We start from the raw sequence: 25,944 nt of genomic DNA on the forward strand, positions 1-25,944 counted from the left end.
TTAAGGTGACAAGAAGAGTAGAGAGCTCTCTTGTCTTCTGAGGCTGGTTTATCAATATGATGCCAGGGGAAAGGCACTAAAAGACACTGACACAGCCTGCTCCTCCAGCAGGAGCCTGAGAGATGCTTACAAAGACCAGTGAGAGGAAGGTTGGAGCTGGCCACTGCTGCAAATCCGTTTGAATTTGGCAAGACAGGGATGAGAGTTAATGATCTCCAGCCACATAGTAGCTTACCATTTCCTTTATGTTTTCTGTACCTTGTTAACATATCAGTGTATCTGCCTCAGAATGAGTTCTAAGCCTTTCTGCCTTTCTTTGGGGATTAAAAAAAAAACACCAAAAACCTCATGACTGCCCCATCACTTTAGAAATTAATTATTTACACTCTGACTGACTCCAGGAGACAAAAGGTAGCACTCATGTGCATGTGTGACAATGGTTCCTTCAAAGCATGTTGCAAATTCAATCTGATGAAGATCTTATACACACAGCAACACATAACAAAAGGATTTACTGTCAAAACGTTTATTGCAAAATGGAGTCTTAGAACAAAGAAAAGCAAAGAAAAGTTCACATCAAAATGAAATGTATGACACCAACTTGGATTCTGAATACATGGTGGACTTTTGTGCTGGAATATCGAATTCCAGCTATTAAGTCAGGGGCTGAGTAGTCTTAACCACACAGAGTAAAATGTACTGTTCTAAACCAACATTATACACGGTATTTGCCATAGGACTTGCTCAGAATAACATTGCATTAGAATAACTGAGAGGATTTATTGTTGAAAAAAAAACCAAAGTGATAATGCCATCTATCCAAAGCTCACACTCAAAGAATATAAATATTTTCTAAGACTTAATACAAAATTTGCAAAGTGCAAAAAGCAATAGGTGCAGTGTGTCATATCTGAATGGAAGGTTATATGCTATGATGCACACACTATAAAATAATGAATGTAAGTGCTGGAAACACTAGTTTTGAAGTAATGAATCACATGCCAGAAAGTCCCTCATGGGCAACACAGTGCACATGAAGTTGAAGGCTGAGGAAGCACGGCCAGCCCCCAGCTTTCCTGATAACTGCTCAGTTTTCATCATGGAAACACTTGTGTTGGGCTATGCTGCAGCGTTAAGAATAACACAGATTATCTTTCCTAGCAATGTTTAAAATCTAAACAAAAAGTTTTTCTCAAAAGCAGCAGAAGGTGCCTGATTATAGAAAACATATGCTCTAATATATATGTGGGATAGTGAGACTCTACTGGTTTCACAAGGCTGCAATGAGTCTAGTTTAATGTAATGAATTAATGTAATTCTCCCTCTTCCCCCAAGTATCAATATTTAATTCAGACTACATTTTAAAGCTCTTCCTATTCTAAGGAAAATTCTGAGCACAAAGTTATAAGCATAGTAAAGCTAAGAAACTATTCTGGATCTCTCTTCAATCTTCCCACCATCTCAATTCTTTTGATCTTAATGGAGAAATCAAGTTTGAAGACTGCAACTGGTATTTAAAGTCTAAAAAATTCAGAGCATATTGAAAAAATAATTACTGACTAAAATCCAGTCCTCAATATTTCCAGAGCAACAAAAACAGTGTGCTACATGCCTTCAACCTTATCGCTTTGGTAACTTATGTAAAATATTAAAATGTAATTTTGCTTTTAAAAAAGATGATTTATGGCCAGGAATGTGACTTAGTGGTACAGTGCTTGCCAAGCACGCATGAAGCCCTGGGTTCAATTCCTCAGTACCACATAAACAGAAAAAGCTGCTGGAAGTGGTGCTGTGGCTCAAATGATAGAGCGCTAGCCTTGAGCACAGAGAGGCTCAAAGACAGAGTGCCCAAGCCCTGAGTTCAAGTTCTAGGACTGGCAAAAAAAAAAAAAAAAAGATGATTTAGAGTTGGGTCTATAATCCTAACTACTCAGAAGGCTGAGATCCAGAGGATTTCATTTCAAGGCCAGCCTGGGCAGAAAGGTCTGTTAGACAATTAACCAACTAAAAGCAGGGCTGAGGTGAGACCCTGAGTTAAAACCCTGTACTGAGAAAAAAAAAAAAAAGTTAAGGATTTAAATTTTAGTTGGTACCCTCTCAGAACTTCAGTCACCTCAATGGGAATTTTCTCTTTTGCAAATGATGGAATAGCTGTGATTGGAAAAAGGCCCGCTCTCCCCCTCCAAAGGTGAGTTCAGCTGTTTCGTGAAGTGTCTGTCCACCAGCAATCTTAAGGAGGCAGATACCATCTCCACAAATGGTGATTCAAGATAAAGCCACAAAGGTAAGAAATTCAGTTGGGTAGTAATTATTGCTCTGAAAATGATTTTTTTTTGACTTGGGTAATTTGGTTTGAGGAAAAATACAAATTACAAATACAACTCTAAAACTGGCGGGTTTAACAAGCTTCTTAGTGGGGAGGGAACAATGCAGTTGGCACTCTAGATGCACTCTTCTGGCATGGAGGATGTCTCAGGTCTCAGCAGTAGGCACTAAATGTGCTCCAGTCTCTCCCACAGCCCCACTGGCTGACAGCATTGCTCCAGCTGGGGAGCATATAGATGTCACCAAATTCTACACACTCAATTTTGTGGGTAAGAGCAAAAACAGATAAAAGGTGACGAATTCTCGATTGTGTGACTCTGACAATGACTACTACAATTGAGTTTCAGTTCTCATTTGAATCTCTAACTTTCTTACCATTTCTCTATTCCTCTCTTTCAAAATGTACATTTTTTTAAGTTGAATAATTGGAACTAAATCTAACACTGATAATTTGCCATTTCAAAAACTGATCTGAAAAGTGAGTTAGAAACTGCACAATTATCGTCATCAGTAGAAATTGCGCATATAGCTAACAGACATTTCTTTTTAAGTGCATACAATCTAAAATATTCTAAATAATCTTTACAGACAGAATGAGAATACTGTAGAACTGTGGTTATATAATTCAGACTTCCAAGATATTTTAATATTTTCAAACTACTAGAAGGACACTCATTTGAAACAGAAAGAAAAATAGCCCAGGCCAAACAGTCTAATCCCAGGTAAAGAACTACTTTAAGGCCAAACCTGCTCGGTCCTAAATCCTTGTGATGTCTTTTCATTTTTCCTTTTCTTTTTTTGGTGGTTCAGGATCTTGCACTTGCTAAGCCAGCACTCTTAGCCACACCTCAGACTTTTTGGCTTAGCTTATTTTTCAGAGCAGTTTTCATGCTTTTTTTTGACTAGGTCACCTGGACCCAAACCCTCCTTTTCTTATGTCTTTGGCGTAGATGGGATTACAGATATGCACCATCAGACTCAGTTTATTTGTAGAGATGGGGATCTCACTAATTATTTTTGTGCAGGCTGGATTTTAACTGTGATCCTCCTTATACTGGTGAGGAAAATAGCAGCATTTAAGAGATGAGGGAAATATTAATTGATGGTAAATCTTGATCTACATATAAAGACCTTTAAATTTCCCTAATTCACCCTGTTTGGCTGCTTTAAATAGATTAAACCTTTATTAAAAAGTCATATGAATTTATATGTTTTAGTCAATGTATGTATCCTAGACTTTAGTTGTTGTATTATTATTTTGAAAATATTATTGTATTTATTATTTTTGCAGTAGTGAGGTCTTAGCGTGGAATTGTTTGCTTGCTAAGTGCTCTTACCACTGAGCCATACCTCTTGCCTTAATTTTTGCTTGTTTTGAGATAGCATCTTACTTCCTGCCTGGGTGCAGGCATCCACCTATAGTAGGCTGCTGAGTGGCTCATACCACCACATCCAGCTCTTAAGTTGAGAAGGGGGTCTCCTGAATGTTTTTTCTGCAGAGATTGGCCTTGCACTCCGATTTCAGCAATCTCAGTCTCCCAAGTAGTTAGGATGACATATAGATCATTCAGCTTTTCTCAGGCATTATTGTATCAGGTGGGACTTTCTTGATCACACTCTTAAACCTCAGTGCTCTCCCACCAGCCTTATACCCTCTCTTAGCATGCACTTAGCAAATGTTAATCTATTTTATGATGCATGTTGTGTTGATTGTTGATTCTGCTTGCTGGCATGTAAGCTCCATGAGTACAAGATGGTCATTTAGCCATTCTCTAGAACAGTACCTGGTTAGCCAGTACCTGTTTAATGAATATCTGCCTGGGAATATGTATGAGAGGGTATAAGGTCTACTCCTGCTGTTCTCTCCCTAAGGTCTCCAAGGGATGCTGGAAAAGGAAGGAGTTATAATGCATCCTTTCTGCTTAAGTGGCCTGACTGTGGTCAAAGCTACTTCTGTGTCTGAATACAGACAGGTGGCCTGTGTGTGCCCATGCATCTGCATCTATCCTGCTCAGTTAGAGAATTATAGCAGAATGGGCATGGGAGGGACCCATCTTCCAGGGCAAAGGCCCACCTGCTCACTCTACTCTGTGTTTGCTTAACCTGGGGGTGGAGACATAAACTGCAAACACTTCAGACCAAGTGCACCTGGTCAAGGTACAGTTTCTAAAGAGCAAGTGAATCAAATCTGGTTGTTCATCTTATGTTTTCTGAAAGATATTCATTTTTCTTTTCATTTCATACTACCAGTAAAGTGTCCCTTAAAATTGCTAGTTTAGTTTTCAGGGTTACTGAAACCACTTATTTCTCAGTGTCTTTTAACTTGTACAGTTATTAATAGCTGGTGTTGTCTGGCCACTACCCTGGGCCAGGTACTGCTCTAAGTACTGATTGGTACATTTTACTACTTTTGATCCTCACAACATTTCCTTTGAAGTAGATTATCATTATTCCTATGTTGATGATAAGCAAACAGACTCACAGACATTAAATAACCTGCCTGAGATTGCCTGGCAAGGAGATACTAATAGCTGTTTCTCCCTACATAAAACCAGGCAGAGTATATTTGATCATTTGGTGGTATTTTTCAGTTCTTAGTAGGGATTAGAAGCCCATCATATTTCAAATCTCAACACTTTTATGATCAAATATACTTGAACATATTATTAGATAACATGTATGATTAGATAACATGAAGTTTCTTAAAACTTCTATGTAAAGAACAACCAAAGATATTGGAATATAATAGCCAAATGAATGATACTTTTCTGATGTAATGGAAAAAAGTCTTTGTTTTTTTTTTGCCTTTTGTTATATAACTACATTTTTTTTTTGCTGTTTTCTTTGAAAAACATGTGAAAATAATCTAAGAATATCCCTGGGTAGCCAGGTCTTCAGAACAGTACCTGTATCAATCTCTCTGAAACACTGAGCAAGGATTAAAAAAATATCTGGAAAGCTAGTTTTGATGTAAAAAGGATTCTTCAGAATGTGCTAGTGCCTAAGTAGGATAACATTTTTACTATTCCTTTTGTAATATTTAATTTCCTTTTTAAGGGATCTGTATGCCTGCTTAGAACCCAGGATGATTGTGTCCCTTTACAAAACAAAGAAACAGCCACACCAAGTGTAGCCACCATTCAGCATGCACACCTGGATGGATGCCTTAGTACCACATCTTGCTCCATGTATGTCCAAGCTGAGCCTCAGATGACAGTGTGGTATTGCTTCCAGGGCTAGCGTGACTTAATGCAAGCCTACACCAAATACTGCTGGCTTCAAATTAGCATATTCCTCCTTCAATGTACTACTGACAACACTGCTCAGGTTTTACTTTGAGTAGCTGTGCTATTTAGTACTGAAAACTCTTGGCAGTTAGGTTATTTCTGAAGGAGTGCTTTGTTATAACCTTCTTTCATCTCAGTATTTTTTGTGGCTGGATTTTACAGTCACTATCAATCATTTCTGCCATTACAATGTACTATCACAAGAGAAAAAAAGTGTTGTATGTTACAGAAAAATCAAGTGTCAAAGAAGAACGAGGAGTGAAGAGTGCCTGTTGCAAAGGTAGGTTTCTCAACTGACTGAATAAAGGGAACAAAATAAAGTCAAATATGAACTATAAAATATTCATTAAAAAAGAAAAAGCCAGAATGTCACTAATGTAAAAATGCTCTAGTGTGTATACAATCACAAATTTCTATGATCAGGCACCGTATTTGCTGATTCATAAATATAATTTTTTTGTTTTGTTTTTACTTAGCCCAAACCCCACTTTTCTGAAAGCAAAAATAAATCAAAAATAAAACTGATAAGGAAATCATTGTCATGTAAATGTGATTGGCTTAAAAATGCATTGCTTGTTTTTTTTTGCTGCCTCTTTTCTGTTTTTGAACAGACTGAGATAACAAATTTCTTTGGTTTTAGCTTTTGGCTTTCCTTTTTTCCCTTTTTTTTTTTTTCTATTTTATCACTTCACTTTCTGCTTTCATTCACTATTATTATCCATGTCATTCTCCTCCTCCTCACCGTCATCATCATCATCGTCACCTTCTGACAAGTCAAAATCACTGAACCCCAGGGCCATGTTGACTTTCTTCCCCCTTCTCTTAGATGTGGTTTTGGAAGAATTCTGCTTGGCTTGCATGTTTATCTGCATCCCAGAATGCAGCACAGCTCCTGCTTTGTTCATGGAGAAGATATCTCCAAAGCCCATCAGCATCATGGCCTGCAGACTTGGGTTCATGCCATGGCCCTCCCCGTTACTTGCTGCTGTGATCTGACATGACATCTCTGCACTGTTTGACTCCTCTGTTTTAGATTCAAAGTAAGACTCCTCAGACATTCTTGCAGCAAGAGGCAAGAGAAGCTATCAAAGGGAAAGAAAGGACAGAAGTAAAAAAGAGAAATTAGGACCAATTTAAATCAGGGGAATAGATACCACAAAATTAGTTGGTACAACACAGGAGGTAAATGATTAGTGCAATGCATGAATGTAAGGAATGATGTGAGAACTTATTTCATGGCAGATTTGGCATCAGCATATTTGCCATAATTGATGAATGACAGAGTAATCATAACCACAAGTTTGCAAAGCACCACAGCAAGCCACATTTCAAATGGACAGGAAGGTACACGTTTTAAGCTTTTGTTTTGCTTAAAATCAAATTGCTTTTAGGATTTCCCTTCATTTTTCCCAATTTCACTTTCATATAGAAACATTTTATTAACAATTATATTCATTAAAAAAAGAAATCAGGCAGATATTAAATCTCAAGTAAAAATTAAGGGCTCCAATGCCAAGGAAGAAATCACAGAGAAAGTATGAAAACAGTTCAGCTGTCCATGTGCTCTGCAAATCTGGTGATTGCACCTCCTTTCCTATATCCATATTCTGATTTCCACACTCCAGATGAGTAGAATTCTTTTACTCCCAGTGATGTTTACTGCAGCCAGATCTGCTATCTCATAATATATTCAAATTATTCAGCAATTCACTTGTGAACAAATTCTAGATTCTGTCTCTTAATTTTTAAAGTCATATTTACACATAATACGTGAAAAGTAGAAGAAAATTTGTTAATTAGTATTAATACTAATTTAGATTTTATCATTATCCTCTAATATTCAAATCCTGTGTGTGTGTGTGTGTGTGTGTGTGTGTGTGTGTGTGTGTGTGTGTGTGTGTGTATGAATGTGCACAAGTACTGGGGCTTGAACTCAGGGCCAGAGTGCTCTTCCTTAGCTTTTTACTCTCAAGGCTGGTGCTATGCCTCGTGAGCAACAGCTCCATTTGTCTTTTTCTTGGTTAATTAAAGGTAAGAGTCTCAGGGATTTTTTTCTGCTCAGGCAGTGTTTGAAACAAGATTCTCAGATCTCAGCCTCCTGAGTAGTGAGGATTATAGACAAGAGCTACCGGTGCCTGGTAGTTTCTTTCTTCTGACAGAACTTTATTCTATCTAGTTTTTCTATCTAGAACTTTATTCTATTCTAGTTCTCTTTCTCACAGAGGAGACAAACATTTCCTACCTTATGTAATTATTTTTAACAGACAAGCTAGTCCCATAAACATTTGGTCATATTTATTTCAGGGGTAAAGCTGTTAAAATGTGAAAAATGTGACTTGGCCGGGCGCTGGTGGCTCACGCCTGTAATCCTAGCTACTCAGGAGGCTGAGATCTGAGGATCGTGGTTCAAAGCCAGCCCGGGCAGGAGAGACCGTGAGACTCCTATCTCCAATAAACCACCAGAAAACCGGAAGTGGCGCTGTAGCTCAAGTGGTAGAGCGCTCGCCTTGAGCTGAAGAGCTGAGGGACAGCGCCCAGGCCCAGAGTTCAAGCCCCACGACCGACAAAAAAACAAAACAAAACAAAAAAATGTGACTTACGTAAGCAAATTAAGACATATTTTTTTCATACGGCTTGTTACTAGTAAATTCACGATAATGTACAAGTGATATAATTCTAGTATGAACTGTACATTTTGAAGGCAAATATACCTAATATTTAGTATCAATTTCCTAATTTTTAAACTAGAGTGAAGATTTATTTTTGTGCTGGTCCCGGGGCTTGAACTCAGGGCCTGAGCACTGTCCCTGAGCTTTTTTGCTCAAGGCTAATGCTCTACCACTTGAGCCACAGCTCCACTTCTGGCTTTTTGGTGGTTAATTAGAGATAAGGATCTCATCTACTGTTCTGGCTAGGTTGGCTTTGAACTGCAATCCTCAGATCTTAGTCTCCTGAGTAGCTAGGATATTACAGGCATGAGCCATTCATACCCAGCTTATCCATTTTTATGCCAGCTTCTTTTATTAAGAAAAGACTTATAGGCCTGGGAATGTGGCTTAGTGGTAGAGTGCTTGTCTAACATGCATGAAGCCCTGGGTTTGATTCCTTAGCACCATATAAATAGAAAAAGCTAGAGTGACACTAGCTTAAGTGGTAGAGTGCAAGCCTTGAACAAAAAGAATCTTAGGTCTGGGCCTTGAGTTCAAGCCTCAGGACTGGCAAAAAAAGAAAAGGGTTCTAGAGCTGTAACCTGAGTAACATCTTTAGATAATTCAGCCAACAAACTGCAAGAATATGAAAGAAAAATGTTGCCATAGATCCTTAAACACTGGAAATAGGGTCTTATTTCCCCTGTAGTTGTCTTTTTCAACTTCTCAAATTTGTTTCCAGTTGTCAGATCCTTGCAGGAACTCTGTGTTGCTTTTTTTTATTATTGCAGAAGTCTTTTCTTAGAGTATGTTAGACACTAAAGATTTCCATAAATAGGTTAAGATTTTATTCTTCAAACTTTTATAGCAAGCTGTAACAATAATAAAAACAAAGAAGATTCTTCCTATTTAATGTGTAGACTTATCTTCCCAAATATCTTTGTTGTTTTAGGAAAGAAAACAGTGTCCTTGAAATCAATTCAATAACATTTTTATAAAGCTACACAAAGATTAGACTTTTATAATTAAGATGAGGCTACCTACAGGTACCTAAGCCTTTAGCCAATTCTCTTTTAAGATTTATTTTTATAGTTCTTGCAGTAATCTCATTTAAAGGCAACTAGAAAGTAAAATGAGGATAAAAGGAAGTACCTACATAAGAACTACCTGAACATAAACTTGCCTTCCTTCAAAAGTAGCAGCTCTAGGCAGAGGATACATTAAAAGCAAGTACATAAAGAAAGACAACTCAGCTCCTAAGTGGGAAAAGGGAGGAAAAAAATCTCACTAGCTTGTGCTTCCTGCTGTCCATTGTTAGCTGGAAGCCTTCAGAATGGCTCCTTTACACTAAGTTTTCTGGAGTTAAAATGCACTCATACAACCTACTGAGCACTCACAGTGTTTCATTATTTATTACACAACTATGTTACCAAGAGCGATAATGTGTACAAGGCAGCCCATAATTTCTCAGCAAAAGGGATGCCAATAAACTAAAGAAAGGGTTTAAAGCATACTCCAATAGGTGGCTTAAAGGTGTTTCTTTTCTCTTACAAACCTACATTAAGAAAGCATCAAGCCATGCAATGCCTCATTAGCTTAAGACTTCACTGCGATCAAGGAAACAAAGCAGGAGACCCCCTTGGATTTCAGAAGACAAGATGCAGGGACATGGGTGCCCTGTCACTCCTGCCCTTGCCCCACCAGCCTGAGAGAAGCAGGACTCCTATGAAGACCCTGGGAGCCTCTCCCTGAGTCTGCCTGCTGCCTCCAATTCAACTGGACAGACCCCCACCCCCTTACCCCAGGTTTTTCTTGAAAGTCAAGTTAAATTCAGGAACTTATAAAATGTCCTCAACACTTACACATAGCAATTCAATTCTTATTTTGGGGTTACCTGGATTTCCAAAGCGATCTTTGCAAAAGTTAGATATGATTACAAACAATTACTTTATTCTTCTCCCTTGTGGATACTGGGCTGTTTCTCACACAAATTAGAACAGGTGACAAACTATTTCATTGATTCTTTAGATACTGGACCTACTAGGAAGCTAGACACTGACTGGCTGCTTAATGGGGTCAACAGTTGAGATACAACAGCTTTCTGGAGATCACTGATGAGAGGCATTTAAGCTAGTTGTGTTTTGTTTGTTTAATTATCAATTAGCTTATCCCCTACTCCCAGTACTGAGGTTTTGGTGCTGTCCCTTAGGGTATTTTTTGTTTTTGTCTTTGTTTGCTTTTTTTGCTCAAGGCTGGCACTCTACCACTTAAGCCACAGCTCCACTTCTGGCTTTTTTGCTGGTTAATAGATAAAGAGTCTCACAGACTTTTCCACCTGGGTTGGCTTTGAACCATGATTCTCAGACCTCAGCTTCCTAAGTTGCTAGGATTATAGGCTACTGGTGCTTTGCTTAGTAAGTTTATTCTTTTTTTTTTTGGTTGGTTGTGGGGCCTGACCTGGGTCTGGGTGCTGTCCCTCAGCTCTTCAGCTCAAGGCTAGCACTCTACCACTAGAGCCATAGTGCCACTTCCAACTTTTTCTACTTATGTGGTGCTGAGGAATCAAACCTAGGGCCTTATGTATGTGAGGCAAGCCCTCTACCACTGAGCTACCTTCCCAGCCCCAGTAAGTTTATTCTTAATTTACTATTTCTTTTGTGATTTTATACAGTCACATATTACCCATTTAAAAAAAACATGGAAAAAACAATTCTAAATTAGTATTTAATTCTTGAAGTCAAATAGGGAATGTTGAAATTTGATTTAATTTTAATATCGCATATAAGCTCAAGGTCAATATACAAACAACAAAATCTTTAAAAAGAATTTCTTTGCTCCGCTAAATATAGGATAAAAGATTAGGGTAGAGGAAGTCTTCCTTGATGTAGAGCATTGTGGAAGCTTGCCCCAAGAGAGGTCTTTCTTTTTTGCAAACTTTTGCTGTCTATGATCATATCATTGAACAGAGATAGGAACATTAATACCAGCATTGCCTATGTCATCAGCTAGCTCAGTTTTAGAAGGAAAATGTGGTTAAGTCTGACACATCAAAGATGTTTTTCACTGCCTTGGAATGACAGCTATTAATTACTGATCAACTAGAAGAAGTTAAATCAGCATTTAGGCACATACTGCAGAGAAATAGCAGAAAGTATGCCAGATATTATTTTTTTGTGCATTCAAATATACACATACACGGGAAAATAACAATGCTTAATCAAAGAGCTAGAATGAAAACAATCTTTTTCTTCTATGTCTCTGGCATTTTGGTTAATTTATACACCTTGCCTTTAAGACATAAGCACACAGGCAGGAAACTAGGAGGTGGTGGCAGGGGCAGGAAGAAGGCTGAGTCACGGTGCTGCATGCTGCCATGCTGCCATGCTGGCTGGGTTCTAAGTGCTGCATGGGCTCTGGGGGGAAAGATACTCACCGGGGTGTTGGACTGCTCTGTCAGTTTCTGCTCCCACATCTTTAACCGCCTTTCTCGCTCTTTGAGCTCCTGCTCTTTAAAGCTGAGATCACGCTCCAGTTTCTTTAGTCTCTCAAGGGTTGCCTCAATTTCACACCTACGCAGAAATAACTGAGTTAAGTGTCCATGCTTCTGAGGGGATAAATGAGGCTAGGATGTCTATTCAAACACCAATCAGTGCAAAAGACTAAGCCGTGTGTGTGTGCATGCACGTACTATCTGCTATTATTAGAACTGGAACTCACAGCCTTATACTCTTACTTAGCTTTTTTGCTCAAAGCTGGTGTTCTACCACTTGAGCCACACCTCCACTTCTGGCTTTTTGCTGGTTAATTGGAGGTCAGAGTGTTACTAACTTTTCTGCTGGCTTCGACCCACAATCCTCACATCTCAGCCTCCTGAGAGGCTAGGATTATAGTCATGAGCCTCTGGAATCTGGCTCAGGAATGTGTTTTGAAATGGATCAGGAAACAACAAGAGAAGCAGGGTTTTTTTCATTAACAGCTTGTTTCTAGTTTAGAAAATTAAGTTCTCAAAGTATCTCAACAAAGCATTGAAGAGCCACTGGGGTACAGCATAAGCTGTGAAGCTGGTTCCTGCTCAGTCATTTATTATATGCTTGCATCCATCTAGCTCTTTCAGTTTACAAAACGATAATATGTAGAATCTTACTTTATTTCCATAACAACTCCAAGTAATAGGCACTGATCTTGTATGATGGATGAGAAAATGATACTTTAGATAGGTTATCGATATCATGTCATCAGCAAGAGATTCAGATGGCACTTTGTCTACTCAGTGGCTGAGTAACCTAAGCAATCAATTGATTAACCTGACTTTCTTTGGTTGTAAGGGGTGGGGTGGGGTTATGTCACATTTTCACAAGTTACATGAGCCTAAGAATTACCTAGGCAGCTGTTCAAAACAAAAACAAAGCAGTGTGTGTGTGTGTGTGTGTGTGTGTGTGTGTGTGTGTGTGTGTGTGTGTGTGTGTGTGTGTGTGTGTGTGTGTGTGTGTGTGTGTGTGTGTGTGTGTGTGTGTGTGTGTGTGTGTGTGTGTGTGTGTGTGTCCTAGGGCTTGAACTCAGGGTTTGGGTGCTGTCTTGAGCTTGTTTTTGCTTAAGACTAACCCTCTACCATTTGAGTCATGCTCCACTTCTAGCTTTTTTTTTTTTTAAGTAGTTTATTGGAGATAAGAATCTTGTACTTTCCTGCCAGGTTGGCTTTGAACCTGAATCCTCATATCATCTCAGCCTTCTGAGTAGCTAGGATTACAGGCATGAACCACTTGCTCCCAGCTTTAAAACAGATTCTTAAAATACTTCTTTGGAGTTCATGACTCAGTATGCCGGAAATTTCCACTGTTTAATAAAAACCTGGGGCCAGGCATGGCTGGCTCACGCCCGTCATCCTAGCTACTCAGGAGGCTGAGATCTGAGGATCACAGTTCAAAGCCTGCCCGGGCAGGAAAGTGCATGAGACTCTTTATTTCCAATAAACCACCAGAAAACTGGAAGTGGTGCTGTGGCTCAAGTGGTAGAGTGCTAGCCTTAAGCTGAAGAACTGAGGGACAATGCTCAGGCCCAGAGTTTAAGCCCCAGGACTGACAAAACACAAAAACAAAAACAAAAAAACCCCTGGGTTCTTTTTACAATTTGGAAAGCACAGGACACCAGGGTCTAGAGGAATTCAGGGTCTCTACAATATTCACCATTTCTAAGGGAAGTTCCCTGCCTCATTTCTGGGCCAATCAACATCACACTTGGAGTATAACCAGTGACAGAAGACTTTCTTCATAGAAACTGAACTGGTAAGACAGCTGGGCACAAACTATCTCCCACAGGGCTGCCACAATGTTAATATCTAAATTTATGTTCTATAAACAGCTTCTTTTCTGTTTATATGGTGCTGAGGAATCAAACCCATGTCCTCATGCATGCTAGAAAAGCACTGTACCACTGAACCACCTTCCCAGCCCCTGTTTTTATTTTTCAAAAGGAGGATTAAGAAGCTGGTTATTCATGCTACTCTAGCTATTCTAGCTATTTAGGAGGCTGAGATCTGAGGATCACAGTTCAAAGCCTGCCTGGGTGGGAAAGACCTTGAAACTCTTATCTCCAATTAACCACCAGAAAACTGGAAGTGGCACTGTGGCTCAAAGTGGTAGAGTACTAGCCTAAAGCAAAAGAGCTCAGGGGCAGTGCCCAGGCCCTGAGTTCAAGGCCCACAAATCACCAAAAAAAAAAAAAAAAAAAAAAGGAAAAAGGAGGATAGGGCGGGGGTGGGAGGGAGTGTGGTAGGAATCTAATATAGAAAACCTTAGGGTAAACCTTTGTAACAAAAAGTGAGGGCGACATCTTGAGGCAGTAAGGGTCAGAGGTCAGCCAGGATGCTGCAGAGCTGGGCATGCTCAGTAGTGAGCTGCCAGTGGCCCCATGGCTCATCTGTGTGGTGGTGCTTTTGCCAAGCCAGCCCTAACTCTTCTTCCAGTGAGACAAAGCCCACTGATTTTCTTTTGGCTCAGAATAAATAGCCAACATAGTCTGTTTCACTTGTAACTGAACAAAGGTCGCATCTCAACTTCCAGCTCTGGGAGTGCACTGCAATTGTGAGCTCTTTTGGAAACCAGATCAACAGTTAAGTTAGCCAAGTAATACACCTATAACACACCTACAAGTGCTGCCCCAAGGGAAGTTTCTTACCCTCAACCTGCCTCCTCAGGCCCTTGCTCCCTTACCCATCTCCAGAACGTGAGGTTAGTATGACGGAAAGTGACCTCTACCCTGACTACATGCAGAAGGCACCCCTCCCTGCTGTTCCCTTTTTCTTGTACATCCATTTGTATCAGGTGCATTTATTGATGCATTATATATGACCTTCCTATTCTAAAGGTATCATTTAAGGTATCATTGAGGAAAACCAGTTTGCTTTTAAATCAAATCCAACCAAGTTGATTTCAATGATCAGTTTTCCCAATGTTCCCTTTACTAAGATCTAGGTTGTGTGTGTGTGTGTGTGTGTGTGTGTGTGTGTGTGTGTGTGTGTGTGTGTGTGTGAGAAAGAGAGAGAGAGAGAGAGAGTACTTTCTTTTGGGGGAGTTGTTGTTTGTTTGCTTTTCAAAGATGGGATCTGCTATAATGCTTTGGGTTTGAACTCAAGATCCTTGTACTTAGCCCTCTTGAGTAGCTAGGCCTACAGGTATGAGCCACAACGCCTTTCACTTTAAAGTATGTAAAAAATTACATTTATCAATCAGCCTCAGTTTAGGAAAAGTTTAAATGAAGATATATAACTAGAAAACCATCTTTAAATATCTTAAAAAATCTTATTGCTCAGTGACTTTTTGATACTTTTCTCTATATGGAAGTACACGTACATGCTAATATATACTTGCTTTATAGCATTTAGAATCCTTCTAAACAGACTTGGTCATAGCCTCCATTTTAAAAGTTTTGTTTATATCTGTGAATGTTTTTGCATTATGCTATGTATGGAAATATCATTCACAAGAATCATTCCCCTTCTATTGCATGTCTCGATTTGCATTTCCAAATGAGGTTTGCTGAATGACGGCCTATAAACACTCCTTTTTTTTCTTTTTGTGTACTGGTAGTGAGACTTGAACTCAGGGCCATATGCTCTCACTCGGCTCATGGCTAGTGTTCTACCAATTGCCTTTTTGTTCATTAAATAGAAATAAGAAGAGTCTCATGAACTTTTCTGCCCAGGCTGGCTTTGAACTGCAATCCTCAGATCTCAGCCTCTTGGAAAGCTAAGATTCATTTAGGATCACAGCGACTAGTGCCTGCCTTCCATTTCTCACATGGCTTTCTTGCTTCTTTTCTCAGGAATAATGAGAAGTGGTAAGATTTCCAGGATGAAGAATATAAACATTTTTAGGGCCTTCAGAAGACTGGTATTTTCTCACCAACACTGAATATTTTCACAATGTGAATTTTTGCCAGTCGGAGACAATTATAGTTCCTTATATTAATTTGACCACTGATGTTGAATAATGTTCATGGGTTTATTAGCCATTTGATTTCTCCTTCTGTGAAATGCTTTTTTGTGTTTTTAGTATATTTTAATTACTATGTTATTTTAGAGATAGCAACTCTTACCAGAAAATAGTTTTCAGTATGTGGTCTGGGGACCTATGACATTATTTTCAGAATATTCTTGTTGTCAAATTGTTTTCAGAACAGAACTGAGACATAACTTTCCTCTCCTATTCGCTTCCTTTTATAAGTTTATAGAATTTTCCAGAGTCTTCATACATGTGATAGTGCTGTAGACTGAATGTAGAAGTAGGATTTATTATTTTTTAGATGAATCAATAAATACACAAATTTTTCTCAGCCTTATTTTTGAATGTGCTAAATATGGATAGATATGACTCATGGAAACAAAACTTCTTTAGAACCTTTGATAATTTTTAAGAGTATAACAGAGTTTTGAAAGCAGAACATTTGAGAAATGCTGATCCTATTGCATAGGGAAAAATTGTAATTGCATGTCATTTCTCTTGGAAACTTAATACTTATGATGACTATTGTTTTGGGTGCGTCATATGGAGGTTTGAAAGTATTATATAGAATATTTACCAATTTTGCTTTTTTTATTTTGTTGGCATATGCTAACTAGTTCTCTATCTCAGTAAGTTAATACGAGTATCAAAATCCCACAAATGCTCTAGTTAACAAGATCAAATAGCATTTCCTCTGGGAATGCTTTTATTATAACCTCAGACTGGGTCAGATTTCATGGTGAATGCCCTCAGACGTTCAGTACTTCTTTGTCCAATGCCTGTCAAAACAGCAGTTGGACAGTTACTTGTACACTTATATTTAGCAGTTTAACACAGGACAGCCCTATGGAGAGCATCCAGTGCTTGGGGGCAAGTGTGCTTGCCACTGTAGCTCAGGACCTCAAGGCAGCAGCCCTTCCTGCATGAGCAGAAGTTCAAGGAACAAATGCACGAGTGGCAGAAGCAGTTCTGTCTCACCAAACACGTTTGCTTACATTTATCTTTTCTTGTTCAAGAGTACAATGTCTTTACGTATTACTGCCATTATGCGTTCTTTCTCCTTTCCTTCCCTGTATTTTTACTGAGCAATGGCATGTTCCAGATGCTGTGCAAATAGTGATTCACAAAGAAATTGTTGGCTTTCCCCCAACATCTCAGACAGGGGGACACAAAAAAATGATGAAGAGCTGAGAGCACATAGGCAGTACTGTGTAGCCAAAGCACAGGGAATACTCCCTTGTAGCTGTGCTTGTTCAGCAGGAGCTGGGAAGAGTGTTCAGGAGAATGGGCAGCTGGGTCAACAGAGAAGACTGACCTTGCAGTGGTCCTCAGTGAGGGAGATATATGCCCTTTTAGGGATCAGAAGCCAGGAACTAAAGGATATACTACTGATATCTTTCAGTGAGAATCGAGAGCCTGGAGTACAGGGCCTTCTGAATCTTTGACACTTCTGTCTTCAGGGCAATTGGAACTCATATATGGTGGGGGTGATCTGATTAGATAGATGGGTACTGATCTATGACTGTAGAAAACATGACTTTCAAGTTTTGTTGTATTAATTACTTTGGTACAGAAAAGTCCCTCACACTTAAGACTTGAATTCATTGTGGTCATTTTGTAACCCTAAATGAATATTCATTAAATTCACTAGCCTAGGTGATTTCAAAGGAATAAAATGACTATGGTCATTGTAAAAGATCAAACAGAAAGCAGGAAAAAATGTGTAGGTACAGAAGAACCAAGTGATTTCTAAAGTGCATGCAGTATCATTTCGTGCCAGCAGATGGCAGAAGGCATTGCATTAGCATCGTGGCTATCAGGAATGAAGTTTCTTCAACTCTGCTGAGTCAGGGAGGAGTGTCAGCTCCCAAGCACACTATTTATATTCCTGTATCATGTGACCAGCTCAACTGTTTCATGCTGGGCTTACTTTTTCCACTCACACAATACAATTCTCTCATTACTGAGGTTGTTTTATATTTAACAAGTTTTAATGAGATGTATAAACATCCAACACTTTCCTTTAAAAGAGTGTTCCTGTCTACCCCTTATACTAGTAGATTAAGTGTTCTGCAAATTTCAAGGCTAAAGTTGTTTTTCTGGTGTGTGTGTGTGTGTGTGTGTGTGTGTGTGTGTGTGTGTGTGTGTGTGTGTGTGTGTGTGTGTGTGTGTGTGTGTGTGTGTGTGTGTGTGTGTGTGTGTGTGTGTGTGTGTGTGTGTGTGTGTGTGTGTGTGTGTGTGTGTGTGTGTGTGTGTGTGTGTGTGTGTGTGTGCGCGCGCGCACTGGGCACTGTCCCTAAGCTTTTTTTCTGCACAAGGCACTACATTCTACCACTTGAGCCACAGCTGGCTTTTTGTGGTTAATTGGAGAGAAGAGTCTTACAGACTTTCCTGCCCAGACTGGCTTTGAACCGCAATCCTTAGAACTTAGCTTCCTGAATAGTTAGGACTACAGGCATGAGCCATGGGCACTCAGCTACAAAAGAAGCTAAAGCTTACTAACACAGAATATATACAGAGAAATGTCTGGTAACCATCTTTTGTCTTAGAAGGTATTACTTCAATGTTCTTTCCAAATACTTAGACATACACTAAACAACAAGCTTAGAGAAACTCTTTGTTGCTTGCTTATGAAAGGCAGGACTTTTCTTTCTCCCTAAGCTCCACGTAGAAATCAGGCCTGCTATCCACGTGTCTCTGGTTCTTTTCTCCACTGAGATTGGGAGCCAGGACTGGAATGGAAGTGTTACTCACCTCCATTCTGCCTTGTTGTGCAGGAATGAGTTACACTGGTCGGGAAGGTTCGTGTCATTTGACATGGACTCCAAAATCAAAATGATTTGCTTGAACGATGGTCTTTTCTGAAAAGGAAAGGAAAACAAAAACAAAACAAAAACATTAATCATGTGTGGGGACTTAAGAGGAAAGGTAGATAGCCACCACATAGGAGTAAGTTCAGCCTATCACAACCAAAGACACCATGAAGCAACGTTACGACCTGATTATTTTACAACTCCCAGATCACGCAGGATCAGGGAAGCATATTTTTTTATTTCAATTAATTATTCATGTTGTTTTCCTACCATGTGGCCAAAAGCTGGTATAAACAGTATTTTCTCTATAAGTAAGGAGAGTACTAATTCTCCCTTTCAGGTATGAGTAAAAATTTCGAAAAAAAAAAGTGAAGCCTAAATTTAAAAAGCCACCTATGTACCCAGGCACTGGTGGGCACCTATAATCCTAGCTACTCAGGCTAAGATTGAGGATTGAGGTTCAAAGCCAGCCAAAGCAGAAAAGTCCATGAGACTTTTATCTCCAATAACCAATAAAAATCCAGGAATGGAGTCATGACTCAAGTGTAGAATGCTAGCCTTGAGCAAAAAAGTTAAGGGAGAGCATGAGGTCTTAAGTTAGAGCCCCAATACCAATGTGTGTGAGCGTGTGTGCACATGTGTGCATGTGTGTGTGCTCACATGCATACACACGTACACACACACACACACACACACTCTGTGTGATAAAGCTGGTAAAAATTTAATGGTAAATGTATGCAATGGGTGTAATAGTGCTCACTGTAAAAGTCTTTCATCTTTTCTGAGGTATGCCTTTTTTTATAGAAAATATTGGGGGATGAATCAAATCTGCCTATTAATCTAATATAATCTCCCAAATCAGCTGGTCAGGAACTAAAAACAAACCTATTTAGATCCATCTTAATTTTATTGTTCTCAATGTTTAATCGACATTAAGATAAGCTTTAGTTCAGGGTCTCTGTAAGGTGTTGTTTGGCAGAAACTGAAAAAGCCACAGTTAAGAACTAACTACACTAGTCATTCTTTAGACTTGAGCCAAGGTGGAGACAAAAGGTTAAAACAAAAATGGAGAAAGATAATAAAAGGATGATGCAAGTTCTCTCTTCATCAGGCCTCATAATTATACCATTTCTGCACAAATTACAGTTGCAGCAATTAAAACATGCATTTTAATTTAGGAGCACAAAAACAAAGAACAATGTTGAGGTGGCTTGCTCATGGGACTTGAGTTCTTCCTACATTGTTAAGGAAAAGCAATTTTTCCGTTTCTCAGAAATGAAAAACTAGAATATTTTCTGGGTTGTCATTATTGTATATGTGTTTTTTTTTAAGGACTTGCATGCTTATGTGTGTGTACACAAGGGTGTATGTGCAGTGGGCACACAGAGTATGTGTGGATGGGTGCATTTGTACTTGTGTATATATTTCAAGTACAAGGCATAGCTGGAGGGTTGATAGAGCATGTGCTCAGGAAGCATAAGTCCCTGAGTTCAAATCCCATTATTGCAAAAAGGAAAAAAAAGGCATATATGTAAATGCTAATGATGAACAAACAGGAAAAATGCCTTTAGTAGGAAATCTGAAAAATATTCTTTAGCTGTTCCCATCTGAATTTCTTCCACCATATGTCAGATTTTAAAAGAAAAAAATGCTTTAATTGTTTGAACAAGATCTAATTATATAATAAATATAGGGCTTTCCTTTTGTAAGGAAAAGCAGCAGGAGGAATCTGTGAATCTTTAAAGAATATTCTTTTTCCCTACATTTGATCATTTTGAAATAAAGAGAAACTCTTTTGTAATTGGGTGACAAGCATCCCTAGTGGGGAAAAAAAAAATCTTCATTTTATAGTTAAAATCTATTCTCCGAAAGGAGCAAATGAATCTTCTGAAAGCAGCAACAGCAGAGCATACTGGTGCTTGCCTGTAGTCCCAGCTACCTGGGAGATTGAGGCAGAAGACTGCTGGGGCAGGGGCTCAGGTCTGCCTGGGCAACACTGTAAGACCACCCCCTCAAATAACAACAGTGAAGAATTTTGCAGTGATGCTTTCAATTACCTTGGGTTCAGAAAACAACATTTGGTTTAGGATCTACAGCTGTTTCTCTGAGGGGCTTAGGGTCCTTTTTTAAGTATAATGCAAAAGATGGCTTTTTTTGGGGGGGTGCCAGTCCTGAGGCTTGAACTCAGAGCCTGAGTGCTGTCCCTGAACTTCTTTTGCTCAAGATTAGTGCTATAGCACTTGAACCACAGCTCCATTTCCAGCTTTTTTGTGTGTGTGATTAATTATCGCTAAGAGTCTCATAGACTTTTCCTGCCTCATCTGGCTTTGAACCTCAATTCTCAGATCCAGCTTCCTGAGTAGGTAGGATGATAGGTATGAGCCACCGGTGCCCAGCTAAAGATGGTTTAAAAAATCACAACTAAGATGATTTATTAAGTGTCTATCTTCTTTCTCCATTGGTTATCCCTATTTTGTAGAAAAGGACAACTAATTCAGAAAAGGAGGGCTGCCTACTATCTACAGGAGGAGAGTTACAGCATCAGACTAAGCTTTCAAATCCCCAGCAGCGTTTATCTCACAAGGGTAAGACACTACTTCCTATCAAACTCAAAGACAAGTAACACTCACCTTTCCTTTCTTTCCTATTTTCTTCAGTAAAATGCTTTGAGCACCTAGTGTAAGCCACAAGGAGGACCTGATGTTTACCTAATATCAACTTTCTCTCCTATACTTCTACTTAACAGCAAAGGGACACCAGACCCACAGGTGGGCTGATTGTGGGTGCGTATGTATGTGTGTATGTGTCTGCGAGCATGTGCACACGCCAGTACTGGGTCTTGAATTCAGGGCCTCATGCTCTCACTTGGCTTTTTTGTTCAAAGCTGGTGCTCTACCACTTGAGCCACAGTTCTACTTCCCAGTTTTGTTAGATAATTGGAGATAAGAGTCTCATGGAATTTTCTGCCCAGGCTGGCTTTGAACCTCCATTCTCAAATCTCAGTCTCCTGAGTGTGAGCCATCAGTGCCTGGTAGGCTAAGTATTTTAGTGTAGGTGCTAGTATTCTGAATTCTAATGACTGAAAAATAGAAAGACAGTGCTTGAACCAATCACTGCTCTCCATATGTGCACAGTGCAATGCCAACTTCCGACTGAGTTGCTCTAGATTTCCTGCTAGAGAACTAAAACATGCCTGTCAGGAAGTTTACAATGATCTGGCTTCCGTAGACGAGGTACTGGATTTCTATTTACTAAACTGATGCAAAGTAATATAGGGAAGTACGCAAGGGAACTAAACTATTCCCTCATAGAGCTGCTGTCCATTTGACAAGAAGATTTAAAAAATGCCATACTCCAAGGGAAGGCAATAGCCCAGACTGTGTTTGGAAAAAAAGTCTAAGTCTGGCCAGGCTGGCAGAGTAAGCAAAGAAGGACCAGTGAGGGTTCAGGAAAATTAGAAGGAAGAAAACTTTCAGAAGGAAAACTAGAAGGAAGAAAACATGGTCAGGAGTGAAGGTGTCTGAGGTGTGCCTGGAAGATTAGCAATGGCAGGTTGGAAATGCAAGCCGGCTGTCTGATTAAATTAAGTACAGGGGCATGGAGTGGTTTATCAGAATAAAATGTTATGAATTTAAGAAAAAAAACAACTTTAAACTTCATACTTCATGCAACAGGAACACAAGATTCTTTGGTTTTCTAGAAGAGTCTGCTCATTACATGGTAATAAAGACATGCCAACTTTATAGCTTCAACATCAAATCCAGTGTCCTTATTGTGGGAGGGTTTATACCATCGTTTAGTCAATGAACATTTAGTTATACATGTATATATTTGGAATTTATTAATACAGTACTGAGCTTCTGATTAAGAAATTAAAAGCTCACTCTGAGCTCACTCTGAAATATAATTACAATTATATATATATATATATATATATATATATAGTTGTATTGATTTAATTTACTGCCAATAATTCCAGATGAGCTTTCTACTTAAGAATCATGGAGAACAATCCTACCAAAATCGGTGCATGTGTTACAAGGGACATAAAACTAGTAGGACAGTGGAGACAGAGAATATGATACTGTTTAAACAGTCTGAAACACATGTCTTAAAACAAGTTTGTAAATGTCTGCTAATCATTTCTATTGTATTAGTTATAAAGTGCAATTTCTCTATTACTTAAAGATCTTCACGTTCTCCAAAATCCCACCCTAAGAATACAGGGCCTACACAGGGTTAGAACTGACCATGCAAAATACATGGCAGTGTTGTTACAGAGTACTCATAAAAACAAGGCACACAGTTTTGAAGCATGCTACATTCTTTAAAGAATTGATTAAAGAATTAATTGTGTATTGTGTATTTCAGCCTTTTTCAACTAGAAAAATGGCTGATGAAGTTTGAAGAGTGTTAGTGAAAGCAAAATCTAGGATTAGGGACTGCAGGACAAAGGCTGGCATCAATACACATGAGCTTTCCCAGCATGCCATGCAGGAGCACGTGGGATAGAAGGCCTCTGAGCCCTGGGCCCTCCAGCTGCCTTATTAGCTGCATTATTATACTTTGCTCTCAGTGTGGGAAAAAATACTGGGGAAAATTCTTCTTGAATCCACATAAATTGTTTTATTAACATAGTCAGCAGACCCACTAATTGAGTTATTTTCACTAGAGCAGCATTTTGCCAAAGAACCGACTGCATGCTATATCATCCACTCTTCTGTGGGTCAGGCTGAAACTGGGTATAAATCAAGGAAGAATTCCATTTTTTAGTAGGCTTCTATTTCTAAGGTTAATTATAATACTTTCATTTCCATGAAAATCTAGACAAATGTGAACTATAAATATTTGTTCCCTTCTAGACTGTAATTGCTCTCTCATGCTAATGTTTAATATGTGAGAATCTTTTTGATATTTTACCTTTTTATTATGGAAAATTCCAGACACGCATAAAAGTAGAAAACAACCCCAATACAACAAACCTCCAGATCCCTCATTTTGTTTAATCCACATCATCATCCATTTCCCTTCACCCTCTTTTGAAGCAACTCCAACACTAGCTATCATTTTATCTGTCAATATTTTCACATTTCTTTTCAAATGATCTTTAGAGGGGAAAGGAAATGGGCTATTCATGCTCCTATGTGATAACACACGAAAGCCTGTTTTGAAGTTTCTCCTACTCTGTTTTGATAGCCCAAAAACAGAGGGCAAATCAAGAGTCTCTAGAAATACTATTTTCGTCTGCTCTTTGGTGAGAAAGACAACATAAAGTAACAGGTTAAAAGCAGGGCATTATGCCAGACTTCTTGGGTTCATGTGCAGCCCTATTGGGTACTTGCTGTGTGACCTTAAGTCATTATTTAACTGCTGGGTGTCTTGGTTCATCCGTAAGATAAGGAGAATATGCCTGTTTCATTCTGGGGAAGGGATGACAACATACATAAAATGTTTGAAACAGTGCTTAGTTTAAATACTGTTTGTTCCCCATTTTTAGACCACAAATTTTTTTTTGGGGGGTGCTGATACCTGGGCTTGAACTCAGGGCCTGGGTTTTTAGCTTTAGCTTTTTCCCTCAAGATTAGTACTCTACCACTTAATCTATAGCTCCACTTCCTGCTTTCTTCTGGTTAGTTGGAAATAAAAGTCTCATGGACTTCTCTGCCTGGGCTGGCTTTTAATGGTGATCTTCATATCTCAGTCTCCTGAGTAGTTAGGATTACAGGTATGACCCATAGGCACACAGCACAATGGTTAGTATTTAAAAATTAAGAACAAAACTATTTTTACAGAGTCAAGAATGCAAAAGAGGGCTATGAGGAATATTCCCTATGAATCTTCAGAAATTGATAAATCTCTTTTTTGGGGGGAGGGTCCGGTCGTGGGGCCTGAACTCTGGGCCTGGGCGCCGTCCCTCAGCTCTTCAGCTCAAGGCTAGCGCTCTACCAACTTGAGCCACAGTGCCACTTCCGGCTTTTTTCTTTTTGCTTATGTGGTGCTGAGGAATCGAACCCAGGGCCTCAGGCATGCAAGACAAGTGCTCTACCACTGAGCCACCTTCTCAGCCCAGAAATTGATAAATCTCTAGAGATGAGCAGATGCTGATATCACCTTCACAATAAGCCTGCGGCTCACAGGAATAGCAAATTACAGCCAAATCTGCATTACTGGCTAATACATTTTGCTAACTCAAGTTTTAGAAACACAAACCATACAAGTGATCTTTAGAATTGTGAACAGCAACAGAATACCTTGGCATCAGCTTCCCAACACTGGTGTAACAGTTCAGCAAAACTTCTGGGGCAGCTGCTTGGAATGGTCAGCCTCTATAATAGACAGAACAAAATAAAACATGAGCCAATACCACCAAAGGGTCATGAGAAGGTCAATTCAGGAGCAGATGTGAGACATAACATTTAAAGCTTCCGTGGACTAATAATATATGACAAGGGAGAATTTATGTTTAGATTTGGAATATCTAATCTCTAAAGACTCTTACTTTTCCTCCAAGGGGACATGGCAGGGACAAATGCAACAAAGGCATGAATAAAGCAAGGAGACTCTACAGTGGGACAGGACCTAACTGCAAAACCATAAATTTAGCCTGGTCCCAGTGTCTCATGCCTGTAATCCTAGCTACTCAGGAGACTAAGACCTGAGGACCAAATGGTTTGAAGCCAGCCCGGGCAGATAAGTCTATGAGACTGTTATCCCCAATTAACCATCAAACAAGCCACAAGTAGAGCTGTGGCTCAAGTGCATGAGTGCTAGCCTTGAGCAAAAAAGCTCAGAGACAGCATCCAGGCCCTGAGTTCAAGCCCCAGGACTGGCACCACCACCACCTCCCCCAAACTCCACAAATTTTATCACACTGTTTTCAAGACAACTAATAATATTGGAAAAGAGGCCAGGGAACTCGAAAATGGCTTTATTTTGGCAATAGAGGTACAGCTTAAAAACAGCTTCAACACAGTGGATCACAGAAATAATTTGAAAGGACTGTGAATTTTCTCATGGGTAAATAAGACCCTCTGAATGTAAGACTCATTATGGCTTTGGTTTTGGTCATACCCTTATGTTTAAAGAACCTGATCCAAACCACATAATCATATGAGGATCAATCCATTCTAACATTCTGACCACATTATTGTGTGAGGATCAATCTATTGTAACATTCTGTGGTAGTGGCTCTTATAGAAGATATCATACTCTTAACTGAAGGAGGAAATTTTGTCTTAAAGATTGGAGGGACAAGAGTTATAATTCAGTGAGACAGCACCTACCCAGCATGTGGGAGGCCCTGAGTCCAATCCCCAGGGCCACACACATAAATGACATCCTTCCATACGCCGTCAAATCCTGCATCATCAAG

At 39.3% G+C, this 25,944-nt stretch overlaps 1 protein-coding gene across 1 annotated transcript in view; it reads right to left on the reverse strand.

The window, feature by feature from the left end:
- Positions 1 to 1,246: 1,246 nt before the first annotated feature.
- LOC138833499 (mitogen-activated protein kinase kinase kinase 20-like) overlaps positions 1,247 to 25,944 on the reverse strand; it is a 59,260-nt gene continuing 34,562 nt past the window's right edge. The window contains exons 10-13 of the mRNA XM_070031769.1: positions 24,824 to 24,898; positions 18,514 to 18,620; positions 11,694 to 11,829; positions 1,247 to 6,694 (exon numbers count right to left, since the gene is read on the reverse strand). Coding sequence (XP_069887870.1) covers positions 6,314 to 6,694; positions 11,694 to 11,829; positions 18,514 to 18,620; positions 24,824 to 24,898 — 699 coding nt within the window. The 3' untranslated portion in view covers positions 1,247 to 6,313. The remainder of the gene's footprint in view (positions 6,695 to 11,693; positions 11,830 to 18,513; positions 18,621 to 24,823; positions 24,899 to 25,944) is intronic.

Source organism: Dipodomys merriami, unplaced genomic scaffold, assembly GCF_024711535.1.
Source record: "Dipodomys merriami isolate MVZ:Mamm:240054 unplaced genomic scaffold, mDipMer1.0.p SCAF_2093, whole genome shotgun sequence".
Classification (NCBI taxonomy): Eukaryota; Metazoa; Chordata; class Mammalia; order Rodentia; family Heteromyidae; genus Dipodomys; species Dipodomys merriami.